Below are 21,598 nucleotides of genomic sequence, written 5' to 3'. Positions count from 1 at the left end.
AGTTCAAGCTCCACATCGGGCTCTCTGCTGTCAGCACGGAGCCTGTTTGGAATTCTCTGTCTCTCCCCCCCCTCAAAACTAAATATTTAAAAAATAAACTAAATTAAATTAGTCATTACATCATTAATATTAATGTCAATATTAATACTACTAATATGTTACTTCTATACATCGATTTTCTTATATTAGACCATGTTAAACTAACCTGGCATTCCCGGAATGAACCTACCTTTGTTATGATATAGTGTTGATTTAAGAATTGCTGAATTCGGGGGCACCTGGGTGGCTCAGTCGGTTAAGCCTCTGACCTCAGCTCAGGTCATGATCTCGCGGTTCATGGGTTCAAACCCCGCATCGGGCTCTGTGCGGAAGGCTCGGAGCCTGAAGCCTGCTTCGGATTCTGTGTCTCTCCCTCTCTCTGCCTCTACCCCACTCACACACTCACACTCTGTCTCTGTCTGTCAAAAATCAATAAACATTTTTAAAAAATTAAAAAAAAAAAAAAGACTTGTTGAATTCAGTTTGCTAATATTTTTACCTATCCTCCCTGCAATCATTTTCAGGGTTGATGCTGACGGGTGATTTTCCATTTTTGTCCTGTCCTCAAGCGGTTTAGTATCAGTGTTCCTGCTTCATAAAATGAGTTAAGGACTTTTGACTTGTCCTTAATAATAGATGTTTTCACATGTTTTAGAATTCTTATTTTTAGGCTCCTTTTGAATGGGGTTTTGGGGTTTTTTGGGGCTTCTTTTTGTACTTTATTTTCATTTCTATCTGCCTCCCCTTCACCCAGCCAGCCCTTCCCTGGCCAGCATGTTGTCAAAACTTCCACCCTGACTCTGGAATGTCATCCTGGACCAGATTTGATAAGGGGACTTTGGGGGTTCTGTCCCATAGTGATCCTGGGGACATCCATGCAGTCTTGAGGCCACTATGTGACCAGGCTCAGTTTCCGGGGGGGGGGGGGGGGTTGGGTCTCCAGCCCCGCATTCTTAGACCCTCATTCTTCTAGAACCTGAGTCTCCAGGCAATGGTTTCTTTCCACAATTTCTTTCTTTCAGGGCTCCCACCTGGCTCCTGGCTTCAAGTAACTTGGTGCCTGTCTGGCATCTTGGGCGTTTGCCTGTTGGGTTTGCCCAGAGGAGCTAAACCCCCTGCTGATTTTAGCCAAAGAGCCCCCGTGGGTCAGAGGCTTCCGGCAGTTTTTCACTGCCTCTGTGAGCCAGGCGTCCCTTTTTAGCTTTCTATTTTTGTACCTTATCTGCCATGGCTGTGCTCAGAGCTGAACGATGGATCAAAGCATGAACTCATTGAGCCGTCTTGTCCAGAACACTCCTCCCCTATCTTTCTTATTTTAAATTCCCTGCCTTGTTGCACAGGGATTGAAAGAAGCTATTTTACTCAGCACACCAAGCCAAGTCAAATAGAGCAAGACTTCTTACCACCTGAGTCGCAAATGAGCAAAACAAGAAAGGGAGAGTTCGGGTGCCTCGGCTCAGCTCTAGTGACCGGCCGGTTAGCTGTAGAGGCAGGACCCCCCCCCCCCCGCCCCCCCCCCCCAACCAGGGCTCCGAGTTCTTTCTCATTTTAGTCTCAGGTCACTCGCTGCCACGGGAGATGGAACACTAAATAATCGTGGCATTTGTTATCGACAGTTCCCTTGCCCAGTGGTCAGTGCTTCTGATACCTTGGGCATTTTGGGATTTCCAAACGAGCAAAATCCGTGTAGAAAAGGTCTGATCTACTGGCACAACACAGATTTTAATTTAGATACTGCCATTCACACTTATTCCTCCTACTTGCTTTTCTAGTCCAAATTTCCACACTCTGACATTCCATTAAATTCAACTTGATTCAGCAGATGTTCACAGAGATTCTGTCATGCTCAGGACCACCGGGTGATACAGTCTGGTCTACGGCTGGTCCCGAAAGGGGTGTCTCCCACATCAGGGACAAGTAACCAGCTGTTTCCTCAAGAAATATCCATGAATCCCCGTCCACTTGTTACGTGCCTTGCTGGTTACAGCAGGGGACTGAAGGCAAATCAGCTGATAGAGCTTGTCCTTTGGGGCAGCTGACAAGGACAGCGGATGTGATGGTCAATCACTGTCACATGAGCTAGAAAAGGAAGCGTGGTAAAATGGACCTCTCAAGGATAGAGGGAGAGGGTCTCCTGGGCTAGGAGATCAGCCTGGAAACTCTTGTTCGATTCCTGGCAAAAGCTGATATGTGCTCGTCTTTTGGTGGTGGTGGGGGCGGGGGGGGGGGGATGGTGGGTGCTTCAGAAATGAGAAAAGAATAGTTCTGAGAGCTTTGGGGGACAGAGGGCCATGGTCAAAGGTGACACTGTGTGCTATCGGAACTGATTGGGCTTAAAAACAACAACGACAGGGGTGCCTGGGTGGCTCAGTTGGTTAAGTGTCCAACTTTTGGTTTTGGCTCAGATCATGGCCTCTTGGTTCGTGGGCTCAAACCCTGCCATGGAGGCCACGCTGACAGTGTAGGGCCTGCCTTCGAGCCTCTCTCTGCTCCTCCCCCACTTGCACGCACAGTCTTGAATGCTCTCTCTCTCGCTCTCTCAAAATAGATAAATAAATAAATAAATAAATAAATAAAACATAAGGGCAATGTTGGCACAGCAGTCCCCAGCAGGGAGAGACCGCACTTCTGCCAGAAAGACTTTGTGTGTGTTGAGGAAGGGCAGGGGGAGGCTGGTGAAGAGAACAGGGTGGCCTCTCAGCTCTACTCTGCAAGGTGGATGAAGTTGGACATACCTTTGATTGGGGGCCCTCCACCCCGCCCATCTAGGAAGAGCTCAGTAAATACTGAGTTAAACTGACCAGTCATCTGGGGCGCCTGGGTGACTCGGTGGGTCGAGCTTCTGACTTCGGCTCAGGTCACGATCTCGAGGTTCACAAGTTCGAGCCCCACGTCAGGCTCGGTGCTGACAGTTCCGAGCCTGGAGCCTGCTTCGGATTCTGCATCTCCCTCTCTCTCTGCCCCTCCCCAACTCTCTCTCTCTCTCTCTCTCTCTCAAAAGCAGATAAACATGACAAATAAATAAACTGAGCAGTTATCAAAAGAGAAGATTCATTTATTGAGACAAATGGTAAGGGAGGGAGTCTGAGTTCAGACTAGATATTCCTTAGAATAAGGATTCGAAGATCAAGGTTGTCATCAAAATCTTTTCACTGTTTACATATTTCACAGTTGAAGGTAGTTTGGAATTTGCTTTTTTTTTTTTAAAGTTTATTTATTTCGAGAGAGAGAGAGAGAGAGTGCGAGTGGGGGAGGGGCGGGGAGAGAGAGAGAGAGAGAGAGAGAGAGAGAGAGAGAGAGAGAGAATCCCAAGCAAGCCCCGCGCTGTCAGCGCAGAGCCCAACGCGGGGCTCAAACTCGCGAACCGTGAGATCACGATCTGAGCCGAAGTCGGCCGCTTAGCCGACGGAGCCACAGAGGCGCCCCTGGAATTTGCTTTTCTAAAGATTCCCTCTGAATACATTTCCTCTCCTCCTCCGAGTCATGCCAGATAGATACCACCTCTGATTTCTTCGCCTATCGCTTCAATCCCCGCTCACGGCCTCCGGCATTAATCCGGACTTCCAGGCAGAAGGTCCTGGTTGCAACAGCACCGAAATCACGACAATGGCTGTGGACAGTCCCATCTCTAAAAAGTGACCTTCGCACACGTTCCCAGAAAGGCTGCCTGCGCTGGTTCTCGGTTCAGGCTTGCCGGTGTCCTTGCTTTTCAGGGACGTGGGCCACAACGGGGCTTCTGTGTAATCAGGAATTGGAGGAACGCAAAATAATATCAGACATACAAGGAACTGAAGAGATGCTAATCTCATTCCCGCAGTTGCCTTGTTCTTTGGCTGACTCTGGCCCTCGGCATAGCGCCACCTCTGTGATTCTGAAGCCACGGCATTTAAAAGGATTATACCTATAAATCCTGCGTAAACTGGATCAATAGGGTTTTAAAAGAAACCTTATAAGGGCAATGTGTGTATTCAAATGTCAAGCGCCTTATGTGTAGATTCAGTGTTCTTTCCTAGCAATGAATAGCATTCCAGAGTGTAATTAATTTATCCATGTTCCTATCAGCATATCGTTATTCCGGGACAGAAAGGGGGTGGGGGGTGGTGGTGAACCACGCTGTTATTTCTTTTAGAAAAGCTTTCTTAATTGGATCTGTGCTCTTTTCAAAGCAAGGTGAAGGCTGGGAAAGGCAAGGGCAGCTGTGAGGCCTGAGTCGGTGGGTCTGTAACTGGTACATCATCTTCCTTAGGTGACTCCGGGATGCCAAGAAGGAGGACTGATGCTCCCAGGACCTGAGCAGAGGCAGCTGAAATGACTGTTTTTGTGGACAGTCTTGCTGTCCAGCAGTCCAGCCACACGCGGGGTACAGGGGAGACCCACGGAATCAGTACCACGGAGTCGAGTTTGATCCACGGAAAAGAGAGTCCTTGCCCTGTGGCTCCTCATACGGCAGCCGCGAACCTACCATACCAGGGGGCCCTAAGTCTCCTGAGCTGTAAGCAAAGTGTTGCACATGCGTGCATTTGGAGGGATGGGAGGAAAGCCATAGATTCCCGAGAAGATTCCTGAAAAATTAGGAAGCGCTGCTCTAAAAGGATAAACAAAACCTCCGTCTCCAACTTGGCACCTGCAACACAACAAATTAGCAAGGCCAAAGCAAGGGAGGACCTGAGTTCCCAGGAACGCAAAGGGAAGGAACAGCCAGGTGAGGGGGCTTTGTCTCGGAAGGGAAAGGCCTAGAACAGGAGCGACAGACTCAATCCCTACAGACAGGCAGGGTCAGTGGGTCCTGCCGATTGTGCAATGGTAGGGTGTGTGGCAAATTCTCTAGCGTGTATTTTTGTGGAAAATGACGCTCCTGTCACTTGTCGCCCTGCCAAAGGCGAGCATAAAGTTTCTAAGATCTATTGAGTTGTATAGAGGAAGCCAGACATCTCAGTGTTTAGTAGGAGAGATCTCGATTTTTTAATCTTGGAAACAAACTCAAAGCCTAAGCAAACAAATTGACCCTATGCCAGGAGGCACAGAGCTGGCCCCTGGCCCCTTGGCCTAGACCTTTGCTGGAGATCTGGGATTTAAAGATGTCCTGGGCCCACGTTGGAGGACAATCATCCACCTGGAGGCGGGAAAGGTGGGCTGTGCGCAGAGAATGGAGGTGCCTCGTTTGCTGGTCTGGAAGCTTGGGGGGGGGGGTGCGGCAGAGCAGTGGGAAGCGAGCTCACGGAGCTGGAATGGCTTATACACAGCTTGAGGGGGGTTTCTTTTCATCAGAACAAGAGCAATCCTCTAGGAGGGTTTAGGAGAATACCAGGAGACCTCAGCATTTGGGAAGGATGCCCCTTGTGTGCAGGACGCCCAGCCAAAGAGGAGCCCTAGGAGGAAATTGAGGCAGGCTTCCTACAACCAAGTGGATCAGATGGGGAGATTCTGGCCGAGGAAACGAGGCAGAAGGGATGAGGGCGCTGTGTGGCCGTCAGAGAAGACACGGACACGTGTGCCAGGCCACCTGCGTGCAGTGCCAACGGAGCTGCGGAGGGCAGTGGGGGGCGGCACCCCAGGGGGCAGGCGGGGTGAGCCTCTCCTCTTCCATCACTCGACACCTCCTCATCTGTCACCAGCAGGGCAGAATGAGGACTTCCGTGTCCTTCCTCCTCTTTGTCCTTCCCGTGGCAAATGTAACGGAGCATGTGACTGCGCCCAGGATATGCTCTGTTGTTACTCAAGAAAGGTTGTTTGCTTTACAGCTGTGTTTCTCACTGAGAAATGAGAGTTTCCCGTGGGATGGTAAAGCCATGGGGGAGAGGGGAGGACAGGCAAGAAGAAGGAGGGGTCACGGGGCAGGGCATGTCCTCAGGCTAATCCAGGGGCATCTGGACGCCGACCGAAGGGCAGCCGGAGGGAACAGCAATGAACTATCCACAGATCTTGGTCCACGGTCCATGAAACACCCCGGGTGGGTTACACTGAAGATCAGTCCCTTCGGAGGGCAGAGCCTTTCCCTCCCCAGAGCAAGGTTAGAAACAGAAGCACGACATCCACATTGCAAATTAAGATATGAGATTTCCCTAAAAAAAAAAGAATGAAAAGTGGCCGGAGCTCTGACTTCTGATGCCACCTGCCTCGAGGTGGGAACTCACAGAAGAGGAAGATAAACCCACTCAGAAGAGAAGGGGGCTACGTTTGCCACCCCTTTCCTAAGACCCAGTTCCCAACGAAGGGACCAAGAAGAGCACAGAAGGTGGGGGAGCCAGAGAGAGAAAGAGAAGAGAGGGAGAAATGACCCAAGGGCTTGATGGGCTGTAGCTCTATTGTTATGATTATTTTAAGTTCAGTCACACCTGCTCCTTGGGCAAAGGTGAGACTAAGGGCAAAAGAGGGAAGAGAAAGAGAAAAGAAGAAACCATTTCAAGTCACAAAGTGCCATCTTTCTCATCTGTAATCATAATGCATCATTAAAAATAAATGACAAAAACAGTATCGTCAAGATCCAACAATCCATCACATGTGGTTCGGGGAGAACCAGGAAGAGAGGTATGAAGACCGCCACTCCCATACGTATCACCTTTTGCAAACGCTGACATACACGGTGTCTCCACAATAACGGGGTGACAGGCGGCAGGCATTGTCCCACCGTCCGGGGAGATAGTAACGTCACGGCTGGTGGGGGGCACGCCACGCACAGTTACCTGGCCCGTGAGTTGACACTGAAGGGGCTCTACGTAAATTTGGCAGATAAACATTTTTGCTTCGACCCATAACCCATTTCCCCCCTAGTGGAGTCCTTTTTTGGACAGGTGGGCAAAAAGAGACCACCTCCATACAGCCTGACCTTGAGCAGGGTGAACCTAGGGACTTTCCAGATACAGTGTATGTATTTTTTCCCCTAAATATTAAAGAATAAAGAGTTATTGCCCCCCCCAAAAGGAAAACACAGAATAGTGTAAATAAGAAAATAGATCCCACATAAGCCCACCATTTACAGACAATAGTAACATTGTGGTGTGTTTTTTCAGCCTTCAAATAACGCAGAGCATCCCGTGTGTGCAATTTAGAGCTTCGTTATTTCTCACTTAACATTACAATAGAAGGATCCCTCGTGTTGTTACCAACTGTTTGTAAACATTGTCTTGATGACCGCATGTAATATTCCTGTATGGAGAATAATACCCATAGGTGCCACCCTTAACCACTTTTTTTATTATTTTATTAAAAAAAATTTTTTTTAATGTTTACTTATTTTGAGAGAGAGAGAGACGGGAGTGTGAGCGGGGGAGGGGCAGAGAGAGAGGGAGACACAGAATCAGGAAGCAGGCTCCAGGCTCTGAGCTGTCAGCACAGGGCCCTGTGCAGGGCTCGAACTCACTAAGGGTGAGATCATGATCTGACCCGAAGTCCAGCGCTCAACTGACCGAGCCACCCAGGCGCCCCTTTAACCACTTTTTAAAAAAAAAAAATTTTTAACATTGATTCATTTTTGAGAGAGAGACAGGAGTGTAAGCAGGGAAGGGGCAGAGAGAGAGGGAGACACAGAATCTGAAGCAGGCTCCAGGCTCTGAGCTGTCAGCACTGAGCCCCACTGGGGCTTTAATTCACAGACCAGGAGATCATGGCCTGGGCCGAAATCCCACTAACCGACTGAGCCACCCAGGCGCCCCATCTTTAACCACTTTTAGATTTTGAGACCTTCAGATTCTAGTTACTGCAAGTAAAACTCAAAGAACCTTTCTATGCATAAAGCTTTTCTAAGCTTCATCCATTATCCCTCCCCACAGAACAGATTTCACACAGTACAATTACACATCGAGGCTGAGGACATTTTAGGGCTTTCCAGAGTGTCTGATGAGGGTTCGTACTGGTGCCCCTGGAGCCTGGAGGTGCCTGCTCGGCCTTGGCCGGCTGAGGGCTGAGCCCTGGAGTGTCTGTCACATGGGGTGGACCCTTCCCAGAGCTTCCTCCCCGGGAGAAGACGCAGGCCAAGGCCTAAGAAGGAGAGGGAAAGAGGCAGACCAAGCAGAGGGAGCGTCTTCTGGCTCTAGGTCAGGAACTTTCTTTCTCTGTTACCTGCCTGCAGACCTTGAGCCAGGACCTTACCCCCCCCCCCCCCCCCCACCCCGGGGCTCTAGCAGGACTGGGAATAGCCCAGTCTCATTCTCGCTTCCCAAACCTGAGCAGCTGCTGGGAAGTTGCTGGCAGGTCACTCGGCGGGTGTGCGGTTTGCCCCTCGTGGCCGGTCCCACCGCCCCCAGGACTTTGGAGAGCCAGCGCCAAAGCGTGCGTGGGTGGCTCCGGCGACCGACTCCCGCGGGCGGGGACCGCACCTGTCTGCTCCACAGCTGCCCATTCCAGCTCGGGGCTGGACACCCCGTTAGTAGGCGCTCGATACATCTGCCGAAGAGATGCGCGGCCAGAGCTGGGGTGCGGGATGCGGTGAAAAGGAGTCTGCGGGGCTTGGAGCGTCTTTAAGTTACTGTTTGGAGCTGTTGGAAGGGATGTGGCGCTGGGCCCAGGGTGGTGGCGGCGGTGGGGGGGGGGGGTGGGGGGGGGGCTGGGGGGGGGGATTCCCGGAATGCCCTTCTCTTGGCCTTAGCCCCTTCTCGCCTGCCAACCTCAAACTCCTGCAGGAAGGTAGAGCTGGCTGGCCGGCTGGCAATTGTAGTAACAGCGACTTTCTGCCGGCGCTGAGCCCACCGGCGCCATCCAAGGGGATCGCAGGCTGCGGAGGGCCGAGGGGGCCGGGATCTGGCCTGGGGTCGGCCGGGGGCCGGGGCGGGGACGCGCGGGCACGGGGCGGGGCGCCCGCCGGCTCCGGGAGGCCCCGCCCGCCAGCGCGGTGCACTTGCCCCGGAGGGCGCCGCCTCGGGCTCGGCTGTCGGTGTCCTGCGCGCGGCCGGCGGACCCGCTGCGCACCCGGCCGCCTGGACGCGCCAGACCCGGTAAGTCCACTCTCCCGCCTCCCGGCTCCTCGCCCCACGCGCCGGCGCCGCAATCGGGCGACCCGGACGGGGGCTCCAGGGCCCAGGTCTCAGCCGCAGGGCAGGAGGCGCCGCGACCCGCGTACTGCGGCGCGCGGCCCGCGCCCCCTCTCCGCTCTCGGCTCTGCTGGCTTCACTTAGAGGCGCACGCACAGAAAACGATCTCACCCGCCACTAACGACTACACTTCCCCATTTTTATTAAATCTCAGCCATTCTTGTAGAAAACTCGGCAAGTGCCTAAAAGCATCCAAAGAGAACTAAAGCCGCCCAAGATCCCAGTCCCCACTCTTTCGAAGACCTCCATCCAGCTCGGGCAATACTTACATATACACCCAGCCTCGGAGGGAACGTTAGAATTTTTTTGACCAGGAAGGGTCTTGGGCCTTGGCCTCTCCCTGGGGAAAAGGCATGGGGCAATCATTGTTGGTATCTGATCTTGATTGTAGTAATTGGGGGAAATGTGGAACTTCTGGAAGCAAGCTGCCTGCGGTGGTGTTTTGGATCTATCATCTGTTACATTGTCCCCTCCTGGATTAAAAAAAATAGAATTTAATGTTTACTTGAGAGAGAGAGAGAGAGAGAGATTGTAAATTGGGGAGGGAGCAAGGGAGACACAGAATCCCAAGCAGGCTCTAGGCTCTGAGCTGTCAGCACAGAGCCCGAAGCAGGGCTCGAACTCTCCAAGGGTGAGATCACGACCTGAGCTGAAGTTGGATGCTTAACTGACTGAGCCACCCAAGTGCACCCTCCCACCTGGATTTTTTAAACTGCTAGATGTAAGCTGTTTATTTCGAGTCCACATTTAGGTTAAGAAGGAGCTTCTGGTTCCATTAATGAAGGTTCTGGCCAGTAGCCACCAGGGCCATTTATGTTCAGGCTGGTGGGGAACTTTGCTGTGGTCACACAATTGTTTAAATTCGTATGTGCCGAGTTGCCAGAAAGCACCTTGACTCTGATCGGTGGGTATCTAAGGAGGTGGCAAAAAACCTGCTTTCTGTAATCTATTTCATATACTCGCCAGAGGTGAGCTAAGGATGGGTCTAAGGAAGGCAGTCTACCTTTCGAGAATGTCCCCGGGATGTCTCGCTTTTGACAGGTTCTTAGCAAGTGGACTGTTTTGAAAATAAAGTACATCGTGAGGACATCAGAGGGACTCAGTCTTCTCATCTTAAGTCTCTGAAGGTAGAGCTGGTGGCTCAGGGCTTTCTGGTAGTTGAGTGGAACATTTATTCATTCATGCATTCATGCATGCATGCCTGCGTCCTATGAATATTTATTCTGCTCCTACCATATGCCAGGTACTGTTCTAGTCCTTGAGATACATGCGGAAGATCACACACAAACGCCCTTGTCCAATGCGTAGGCTTTGGCGGAGAAGACAAACAACAAGCAATGGACATAATAAATAAGAAAATGAGGGACGCCTGGGTGGCGCCGTCGGTTAAGCGTCCGACTTCAGCCAGGTCACGATCTCGCGGTCCGTGAGTTCGAGCCCCGTGTCGGGCTCTGGGCTGACGGCTCGGAGCCTGGAGCCTGTTTCCGATTCTGTGTCTCCCTCTCTCTCTGCCCCTCTCCCGTTCATGCTCTGTCTCTCTCTGTCCCAAAAATAAATAAAAAACGTTGAAAAAAAAATAAATAAGAAAATGATGTTGTATTTTATGTACAATTAATTAAAATTTTAATTTTAATTGTACATTTTACAATGTACTTTAAATGTACAATGTACATTTTTAAATGTAATTTAAATTGTACAATTTAATTAAAATATTAAATTTTAATATACAAAATAAATAATACTAATGATATAAATATAAATAAAAAATAGCTTACATTTTATTATATGAAAACATACTGAAAAAAAACATGCTCTATTGAAAGAGGTTTTCATTTGGCGACCCACCCAATTTCTTTCAAGAGTGTATTTATTATTCCTTGTTGGTTATTTGCACTCGCAATCACATTGTAGTTGTAACGAACCTAATACGTTGCGTTCACATTTAATCCAGCAATCTCTTATTGAGCCATTCTGGGTGCTGGAGTGGGGACAAGGTGAGCAAGATAGTCTCTGACCTTCCTGAGCTTCTGGAAGGAAATGCCCAGACAAATGTACAAATTGCTACAATACCAATTAGAATATGAGTCATATAGACAAGGCGCCATGTGGTTAAAGGAGGGGACATCTGAATGGGGTGTTGACACCCAGGTTGGCATAGGAGGAGGCATTTGGAGGGCCAGTAGAATTTTGACAAGGAAATATGGCGGTCACGGATCTCTTGCCGAGAGAGCAGCAGAAGTTAGAGGTAGGAAAGTTGTGGGTTTGTTCCATATCTCACAGAATCCTGTGGTGTAGTCAGGGGAGATTCCATTATGTCCAGTTTTCGGATAAGAATACTGAGGCTCCTGATGTTTTTTTTTTGTTTGTTTGTTTTTTTAATTTGCTGAAGGTGATAATCCACCTGCCTTCCTTCTGACTTCAGCAGCCCTCCAGAGTCTGGGAATCCTACCGTCCATTCTCCACACCAAAATGCTCGTCCGTTTCCCCATATTATGTTGGGCTGGGTCCCTCTCACCAGCTCACTAGTTCATATTCCCATCCTGGAAGGGTCTGGGGGCCCCTGTTGGCTTCTTTTCTGCTCAGGGATAAATATGCCTCCAGAATTTGGACACAGTGTTGAGATAAAGATGGAAATAATTGATAGTTGCTTCCAGGGAAAACATGCTTGCAGAGTTCTGGAATCAGTAAGATCATATGCACCCAAATTAGGTTAATCCATAATCAGTTTTACCCTCATTCTGCTTGCTGATGCAAGTGAAGGCCAGTGAGGATTTCAGGACTGGATGCTTTTTGAGGAAATGCTGAAGGAATGCTGTTAAGACCATAGGAATGTTATCCTTGCTCTACCCCCATAAGTAAAGTAAGGGCCCAGGGGAACCCTGTGTTTTATCTAGGACTGAGTCAGGGCTGGAACTCAGATCTTCGAGCTCTCACTCAGACACTCCCTACTCCCCCCAGCATCTGTCCCTCTCAGCAAAAGTGTGGCTGGAGTCGGCCACAGAAGCCTTGGTTACTCAGTAAACGCTTAAGAGAGAATGAAATGTGGCAATGCTAGGAAATCTGTTCTGAAAGCTTCCAGGCTGTGTTATCAGTGCAGCCGGGTGACATAGCCAGGACCTGTGAGGGAAATGCAAAAGGGGTGATATGCTCCAGGCCAGCGTGACGTCACTCACTGCCCCCTTCTCCTCTGGATGCAGCTGGGAGTCTCCCAGGATTCCAGGCTCGTGGAGACCCAGGTGTTCTCTACTGGCAGCTTTTAGCTCAGCTCAGCTGCCCAGAACCCCATATCCTGAGTGATTTCCAGCAGATCAGCAGCTCTGGGTCTAAACTTTGAAGAAGAAAAAAATGCACTAACCTTGATTGGGAGCGGTGTCCCTGCTGCATGAGGATGCTCAAACCCAGGCTGAGGCAGACACTTCTAGAAACCCCCTCTTTCTGGGCCCAGGAAGGCCAATTCGAGAATGTCCAGCGTGGGGGCGCTTGGGTGGCTTAGTCGGTTAAGCATCCAACTGCTGATTTCAGCTCAGATCGTGAGTTCGAGCCTCATGTCTGACTTTGTGCTGACCGCACAGAACCTGCTTGGGATCCTCTCTCACTGCCCCTCACTCACTAGTGTGCTCTCTTTCTCTCTCTCTCAAAATAAATAAACTTAAAAAAATAAATAAAAAGAGAATGGGGGAGAATGTCCAGCATGGGCTAAGCATAAAACTGGCTGTGTTTGGAATTGGACCTCCCTGGTTCCTGCTGCTTCTGCCCCCTCCCCCAGCCCCCTTGACACTGTGCAAGCTACAAACAGCTGTGGTTCACCCCAGGAGGGGAGGGGGTGTCCTGATGGCATATTTAGGTCACGGGCCTGTCCTCATTTGGGTAGCCCTGGTTTTACCTGATAAAAGTGCCCAAGTCCTCAGCTCCTTTGACCTTAAATACAGAATCTACCTGTTCTCTGCAAAGTCCTGAGAACTCCTTTTTCTGTACTAATAAAATGTGAGTTCAGGGCCACAAGATTAAATTTTAGATGCATTTTTGATAAGAGACGTGACCTTGGGCAGGTCAGTTGAACTCTATGGAGCCTAGTTCCCTGTGAGTTAAGATTGCTGGCTTAGTTCTTCAAATCCATTTGAGTCCAGTAACGTGAAACAGGGGCCACTGGGCAGTGCTTTGGCATGATAATAGAAGTGAACTTGGAGAATGGGACATAAACCCCCAGCTGACATGCAGATTGAGTTCATTTACACCATGCTGACTATGAAGAGGACATTGCCAAACTCATTTTGAGACTCATTACACAGAACGCCGCGTGACCCAGCATGCAGGCCTTGGGGGCACCGAGGGCATTTCGCAAAAGCAGTACATTAAATTACGTGTAAAGTAAGACAAAGATTTCCCTTTAAAAATTCAGAGTCATTATTTGAAAGGCAGTTAATGAACTTGCCTTTCCTGGCCTGGCACAAGGCTCCGACAGGCTCAGCATAATTGAAGGTGCCAGTGTGAGTCAGGTGGGAGGCAGCTGGGGTAAAGGGAAGGCTTGAGAATTTCTCTCTGCAACTTCTGTTCACATTACATCAGGGACATAGGAGACCAAAAAAAAAAAAAAAAAGAAAAATTAAAAACCAAATGGGATTTGAAAATTATTGTATGAAAGCATGGTTTCTCTTCTTATAAAACTCTTCCTGGCACCTTGCAGTACCAATGATTGGTCAATTTCTTAAGGTCCCATAGCCCAGTGGGTCTCATGCTTGGCTACAAATTAGGATCACCTAGGAAGTTTTTCAAAGCCCTGATGCCAGAAAGGAACCACAAATAGGGACATCACAGTCTTTGGAGGGGGCGGGGGTGTCCATCAGTATTTTTTTTTTAAAGCTCTCCAGGTGATTCCAATAGGTTACCAAGTGGGGGGGAGGGGGAGTCCCCAGATCAGCAGCATCAGCAGCACCTGTGAATTTGGAAATGCGAATTCTCAGGCTCCACCCCCACCCTTCTGGATTCAGAAACTCTGGGAGTGGAGTCCAGCACTCTGCGTTTTTAGGTGATTTTTTTTTTAACATCTTTTAAATATTTAATTTTATTTTTGAGAGAGAGAGAGTGTGTGCACAAGCGGGGGAGGGACAGAGAGAGGAAGACAGAGGATCCAAAGAGGGCTGAGCTGTCAGCTCAGAGCCTGATGTGGGGCTCAAACTCACGAACCGTGAGATCATGACCTGAGCCGAAATCGGACACTCAACTGACCGAGCCACCCAGGCACCCCAAGAAGGTGATTCTAAAGCATGTTAAAGTTTGAGCACCCCTACGTTGGAGTAAGGCCTGGTGGGCTTTCCAAGCAGTTGTTTCTGTTGCTTTCTCCAGCCACGGAAAAGTCTGTCTGGTTTTAAGCAATAGGTCTTCTCAGTAATCCCACCCATATGAATTAGTTCCAAAAGTTGCTCTGAGGTTGACTTGCTGCGTGGAACTATGAGTTCGAAGCCACTTAACTTCTGCTGGTTGCCTACCATGATTCCAATCTCGCGTGGTCGTGAAGCAGTAGGGATGCTCTAACAGTAATTAGCAGCGGGATTCCTTGCCGACTGTGGTCATTCCGCGTTTTTAGAAAAAAAATTGCATTATCAGCTCAAGGCCTGTGTACCTTCCCGGGGCAGGGTTCTATGCATTCACAAGTGGTTTGAGGTCATTTAAAAAGAAAATGTTGGACATCTTGTTTGGAAATCTTAGCTGCCCAGAGCCTCTTGTCTTGAGTGATTTTCAGCAGACCAGCAGCTCTGGGTCTAAGCTTCGAAGGAAAAAAAAAAAATGTTACCAAATGATTCCTGTCTACTGCCGTGGCTGGAATGGGGGGAAATGCTGACTTGGGATAGGAATCAGAGGCTGGGAGTCTCTGGAGCCTGCTTACCCCCTCCCAGATCTCAGGGCACAGACTCAAAAGCCCCAGAGGTGTCAGGAGAGCCCATAAACACGTTTGTGCCTTATTCATGAGTGTCTTCTCCATAAAGTAAAGGGAGCCACCATGGTCGGCCATGGAAGAGCCAGGCCTAAAACCCCCGACCTCCAAATCCCTGGGCTGCTATTTCTGAATGAGCAGGAAAAAACCAAGGCACTCACACCTGGGACCCTGAGCGCACACGGCTGTGTGCCCCTCTACTTACTGGGTTAGTGATCCCACAGCTGCAAATGTCAATGATGTTTCTCCCTGGTCCCAAAGGGAAAAAGACGGAGCAGGCCTAAGGAACCTGGCCAGGGTCGTGTGGCCAGATAGCAGCAGGGCCAGAATCCAAACCCGGAGTGGAGGCGTAATTCCAACGTCTGATCACTTTCTCCTCCGGCACTCATGCTCCTTGAGCCCGTGGGACCAAAGGGACTTAGCTAACGGTCTGAAGGCAGCTCAGGGGCATTCGTTAATTAGATACGCAGGTTACGGTTACGAAGAATCAGGGCCCACCCGTCAAGAGGTATTAAGAAGTTCATGGACAGCTCCCAAGCTGCTGTGTGCCAGACACCAGGCCAGGAGGCTGCAGGGGACAAGGTGGGGGACAGAGATGATGACCATGGGTCAATCAGCAGGGAGCACACAGCCTTCAAGGGCATGGCATGCATCAGAGAAGGTTGAGCTGGACTAAGAAGCATGACCAGGCATCACTTCGGAGCTTCATGGGCCAAGAAGGAGGATGCCTAGGCTGGAGATGTCCAAAGAGGTGATGATGTGTATGGGGCTTGGCCAGAGCATGGGGTCTGGGCAAGAGACAACAGCAGAGCAAGAGAAGGGGGCAGGAGCCCTCGCATTTGGGCTCTATATGCTGAAAATGGAGTGTTTCGCCCCGAAGGTCAGAAGGAGCTCAGGGGGGCCTTTGAGCCGGAACGACAGGTTCTGGGGTGGGTACACGGCCACTTGGCTCACTGAGGCACGGAGCAGGAGGCGTGAGGGAGGTGGAGGGCCATGGGGATGGCCGAGGGTAAATAAATCCCTGGCAGGTCATTGGACACCCAGCTCTGGTGCCCAGAAGGGCAGCTGGGGTCATGGCCACGCGGGTGAACCAGAAGGGGCAGGTGTAACCACACAGGGGGTGAGCAGAGTGAGAAGAAAGGAGGGCCAACTAAAGAATTCTGGGGCGCACCGACAGGCCAGGCATCGGTGGAGAGAGAGGGGCCTAGATGCCTCTAGGTGAGGCATCGTCCCCTAGGGCTGGGCTCAGAAGTTTTGAAATTAAGCCAATCCTAAAAAGGAGCTCTAGGTTGACCAGTGTCCTAAGCAAGACGATATGTGATATCGCAGTCCCCATCGCAGGTGGGAGAGGCGGAGCCCCCCACCCCTGTCCCCCACCTTGCACTTTGGAATTTCTCTTTCCACAGTGTTTCTGACCAGAAACTGTGTACGAATGAAACCCGTTCAGTTTACCAGTGACCGTAAGGTGCGGTGTCTGAACGCGTGAACCCCCTGACAGAATCCCAGAGCTACTTGGCAAAAGCTTTCACAAGCCCCAGGCCTGTTACACGAGTTTGCGGGGATAGTGACATCCAGATTAAAATGATGGGGAAACTGTCCCTTTCTGCGTGGCCGGTGCCAGTCACTCGGCAGAGGGCAGCGGGCAGGGAGGGGACAAACACAGCACAGGGTGGAACACTGGCCCCCGAGAGGGGAGTTCTAGGTCAGGCTTTCCATCCACATGCTGTTCCATGCTGGAACAGACCACCCCTTGCCCGTTACCTCCTAGGACGTCTGAGAGCACAGCAGTCTGACTAGCACGAACCACCAGGCACCAGGTATACGAAATGTGGGCTTTTTCCAGGTCCATAGGAGGACAAGGGTATTTGTTTGTTTCCCCTTTGCTTATGCAGTTAGAGGCCACAGCAGCATCCAGTTCTGGGGGAGCAGGCAGAGAAAAGAAGTGGGTGTGGGCCATGGGTACCGTGCAACCGTCAGAAGTAAAGGAGTGCAGACACGCCTCACCACCTGAGTGGCCATAAAGTCACGGTGGGGAGAGGAAGAGGAAGGAGGGGCAGCTATGTACCCCAACAGCACGTCTGTATGTCTTCGGCCGGGCTGCCGTAACAAAATCCCACAGACGGGGGGCTGAAACTGCAGACACACATTTTCTCACAGCTTGGGAGGCTGTAAGTCCAAGGTCGAGGTTCCGGAAGGGTTTGGTTCCTTGTGTGAGCTCTCTTCCTAGCTTGTAGCCAGCTGCCTTCTCCCAGGGTCCTCACGTGGCTCGAGAGAGATTTCTCTCTCTTATTATAAGGCTATAGTCCTATCAGGTTAGGGCCCCACCCGTATGACCTCATTTAACCTTGATTACCTCCTGCAGACCCCATCGCCTGGTGCAGTCACGGTTGGGGGTTAGGGCTTCCACACGTGAACTGGGAGACACAATTCGGTCCACAGCACATAACCTCAAATATACACACACTACACAACGTGTAGAGTGGAGGAACCCCCCCCCCCCCCCGTGGTCGCCTCGGAGGGGGGTGGGGGTGGTGAGTGGAAATAAGACGGAATCAAGTGACCAACTGATCAAGCGAGAGAGGGGTGTGTGCAGATTCAAGGAGGCACATGCCATGGACTGAGGGGTACGTTGGGGCGCCCGTCTCCCCTGAGATTTCGAAAACCGTGCGTGCGTGTGCGCGCGTGTGTGGGTTCGGGCTGGCACATGCTTGCTGATTTCACACTGCACTTTTCTCTTAGAAAGTTTTCTCGGGAAGTTGGAGCTCCCGCAGTGGAAACTCGAAGCCCAGCATGATTCTGCCCAACACCACGGCCACGACGCCCTTTCTGAACGCGCTGTGGCAGGGGACGGCTCTCCAGGGCGGCAACACGTCAGGCCTGGCCCGCAGGTCGCCTGGCGGTGACGACAGCCAGCTGGAGGCACTCTATATCCTCATGGTGCTCGGCTTCTTCGGCTTCTTCACCCTGGGCATCATGCTGAGTTACATCCGCTCCAAGAAGCTGGAGCACTCCCACGACCCGTTCAACGTGTACATCGAGTCCGACACCTGGCAGGAGAAGGACAAGGCGTACCTCCAGGCCCGGGTTCTGGAGAGCTACAAGGCATGTTACGTCATTGAAAACCAGCTGGCCGTAGAGCGGCCCAATGCACACCTTCCCGAGATAAAACCTCTGTCATGACCCCGCAGTTGGCTAAAACTGGACAGATCCCATTTGACAATCTGATCTTTCTAATCATGTACCTTTTGTATTCTTTATCGGACGGATGTAATTGGGTTTTTTTTTTTGTTTGTTTTTTGTTTTTTGCTGTTGTAAGGGGTGGATTCGTAACACCATTTCTCTAAAATCACATTCCTCCTGTAGGGGACCTCCAGCTATTCCCCAGTGCCTGACCCTGCCTTGTTAGTTTTAGCAGAATCCCTAAGATCACGGCCTCTGAGATACTTCCCAGACTCCCTTGCAGCGAGCAAGGTCACGGAATGAAGTTCTGGCCAGTAGAAGTGGGAGCGGTTCTAGAAAAGGAAGGGGTGTGTCGTCCACTCCCCTCCCCCTCTTCCCAGTGGCTGGGACGTGGAAGAGGTAGTGAACCAGCTTTGACTCTGTCCAGAAGGACACCATTGGGCGCCTGGGTGGCTCAGTCGGTTAAGCATCCGGCTTCAGCTCAGGTCACGATCTCACTGTTCTCTGGTTCAAGCCCCGCGTCGGGCTCTGTGCTGACAGTTCAGAGCCTTGAACCTGCTTCGGATACTGTGTCTCCCTCCCTCTCTGCTCCTCCCCTGCTCACTCTGTCTGTCTCTCTCTCTCTAAAATAAGCATTAAAAAAAAATTTTTTTTTAAAGAAAAGGACAGCATCCTCGCAGGTGACAGAGCAGTAAGAGTCTGGGTCGCTGGGCAACGTCATGGGGCAGTGTCTCTCTACCTTCCTGGTCACCCACCACCAGCTCAGTCATTATAGGAAAGACAAACTCTGGCCTTCCTTGGGCCACTGCTATTTTGGTTCCTGTTAAAGTAACAGAGTCAATATCCTAACTAATATCCTATTTTATGGGGCTGAGACCAAAGGCGTAATATTCCCATATTTGTCACAAGCTGGCCACCTGCCCTTGTTAGGACAAAACCACTCTGCCCTTATCACCTCTGCCTTCACCAGGGAGGCTCTGGCCTCCTCCTCCTTCCTCGTCCTGCACCTCCCTTACCCCCACCCTTCACACATACCCCCCCCCCCCAACACACACACACACACACACACTCACACCCACGGAGGCACACACGTACACACAGAGAAGCTCTCCCCCTCCCCCAACGCGGACCCTTCCTACTCTCCTATCCCCATCTCAGAGGAGCTCACGTCCTCCAGGACTGAGATGCCGGAGAAAAAATTTCCACTTCCGAATGTGTACCAAGGGGAAGGTGCTCAGTTATCACGGCCGGAGGGAGGGACGCATCCGCCAACCCCAGAACCCAGGAGAAGGCGTGGGCTTGGGCAAGTGGCAGTACCTGGGGTCAAGGCGGCGGGGCCTTTTGAGGTTGAACTCTGTCCCCCCCCTCAAAAGACGTGTTCAAATCCTAACCCTGGTACCTGTGAATGTGACCTGACTTGGAAATAGGGTCTTTGCAGATGCCACCAGGTTAAGATGAGGTCCCTGGGGTGGGCCGACATCCGATATGACTGATGTTCTCAGAAGATGTGGGCAATTAGGTCACGGCCACATGGGGAGAAGCCTTGTCAAGACAGGCAAAGACTGAGTGTCAGCGGGGAGCCAAAGAGCGCTGGGGATTGATGGCCAACACCAGACTGGGAGAGGCCAGGAGGGGCTCTCCCCTACTGGTTTCATGGAAGCTTGGCCCCACATGCACCATGATTTCAGACTTCTGGCCTCCAGACCTGTGGGACCAGGAGTTTGTTAGGTTTCATTTGGGCTCTGTCAGGGCAGCCACGGGAACTCGGGCAGTGCCTTTTCCCCCACCCCCAGACAGTAGCTTTCTTCTCCTCGCCTCCTGACAGGACAGAAGATTCTCTGGGAATCTTCCCTCACAGATGAGAGAGTGGGAAAGGGATTGCGGGGGAGGTGGATGGTGCCGGGGCCATTCATTGCTCGGGGCAGTAGAAGAAAGCCCCCTTGGCGTTACCTGACCTTCGAGAATCCCAGAGAACGACTGCCTTGGTTTCAGCCTGCGTCTCCAGCGGTCGCCATAGCACGCTGCGACACGCTGAATGCTTGCCCACTCCTGGAAAAGGGTGGACTGTTGAAATGGACGCATTTTGCCCAACATCGCGGGGGCTCATGGGCTTCTGGAGGCCCTCTCACAACTGGGGGCGCCTAATGAACCCTGCGTGGGTTACCAGCTTCCGACAGACACAGATTGCCCGCAGGGAAGGCAGGCAGGCCGGGGGTGCACCTTTGGAGGGGGACCCAGAGGGCACTCTGACCCGCGATGTGATCAGAGCCGGCGTAGCAACTGGAACCCCAGGCACACAGCTGGTGCTCAGCACCAGTCCACTGACCCCCCCACTGGGATTCCTGTGACTTTTAAGGCAGAGGGAGATCCCATGATCCTTAGTGCTCCCGGGCCTCGAGGGACCCGGCGTTCAGCACCCTCCTCCATGCCCCTCAAACCTTTTATAAGCCACACATTTTCAAAGGCTTGTTATCATATTTCCCCCCTTTGTTGTTACATTTAAATTTTAGCTAACATACGGTGCAATATTGGTTTCAAGAGTAGAATTCAGTGGCTCATCACTTCCATACAACACCCAGTGCTCATCACAAGTGTCCTCCTTAGTCCCCATCTTCCAGCCAGCCCACCCCGCACCCACTTCCCTCCAGCAACCCATAGTTTGTTCTCCATCGTTAAGAGTCTCTTGTGGTTTGTTTCCCTCTCTTCTCTGCCCCCCACTCCTTCCCCATGTTTGTTAACCTGCATAGAGCACTTGCCATGTCGGTTACTGTTCTGAGCTCTTTAGAAATGGAATCCCAGGGGCACCTGGGTGGCTCAGTCAGCTAAGCGTCCAACTTTGGCTCCGGTCATAATCCTGCGGTCTATGAGTTCAAGCCCCACGTTGGACTCTGTGCTGACAGCTCAAAGCCTGGAGCCTGCTTCAGATTCTGTGTCTCCCTCTTTCTCTGCCCCTCCCCCATTCGTGCTCTGTCTCTGTCTCTCTCTCTCTCTCTCTCTCTCTCCCCAAAATAAATAAACGTTAAAAAAATTTAAGAAAGAAAGAAATGAAATCCCAGTACTTTATATGCAATATTGTATGTGTTCCCTGGCTTGGACAACATGCCTTAAAGGAATTAACAATTTCTTTTTAAAAATCAGTCTTTAGGGGTGCCTGGATGGCTCCGTTGGTTAAGCGTCCATCAAGCCCTACATATGCCTCTGCACTGACAGCACAGAGCCTGCTTGGGATTCTCACTCTAAATAAATAAATAAACTTCAAAAAAACCCTAGTCTTTCATCATGATCTGTAGTGTGTGTTTTCTTAAGTTCATTATGACACTGTAGGAAGTGGATGTGGGTTCTTGGGGGGCTCTGATAAGGCAGCCCCAGGGGCTCGGGACTGAGGAAGTACAATTGCCTGCGGATAGTTAAGCTCCGCCGT

At 51.1% G+C, this 21,598-nt stretch overlaps 1 protein-coding gene across 1 annotated transcript; it reads left to right on the top strand.

Annotated features, from left to right (window-relative positions):
* The first annotated feature begins 8,852 nt into the window (after positions 1–8,852).
* KCNE1 (potassium voltage-gated channel subfamily E regulatory subunit 1) lies at positions 8,853–20,251 on the top strand. Its single transcript, XM_058731923.1, has 2 exons — positions 8,853–8,969; positions 17,737–20,251. Exon 2 carries the CDS (start codon positions 17,788–17,790, stop codon positions 18,175–18,177), a length of 390 nt encoding a protein of 129 aa, XP_058587906.1. The 5' UTR covers positions 8,853–8,969; positions 17,737–17,787; the 3' UTR covers positions 18,178–20,251.
* Positions 20,252–21,598: the final 1,347 nt, after the last annotated feature.

The sequence above is a fragment of the Neofelis nebulosa genome, chromosome 5 (assembly GCF_028018385.1).
Source record: "Neofelis nebulosa isolate mNeoNeb1 chromosome 5, mNeoNeb1.pri, whole genome shotgun sequence".
NCBI lineage: Eukaryota > Metazoa > Chordata > Mammalia > Carnivora > Felidae > Neofelis > Neofelis nebulosa.
Note: the sequence above shows the minus strand (reverse complement) of the source record. Positions and strands in the feature narration are given on the sequence as shown.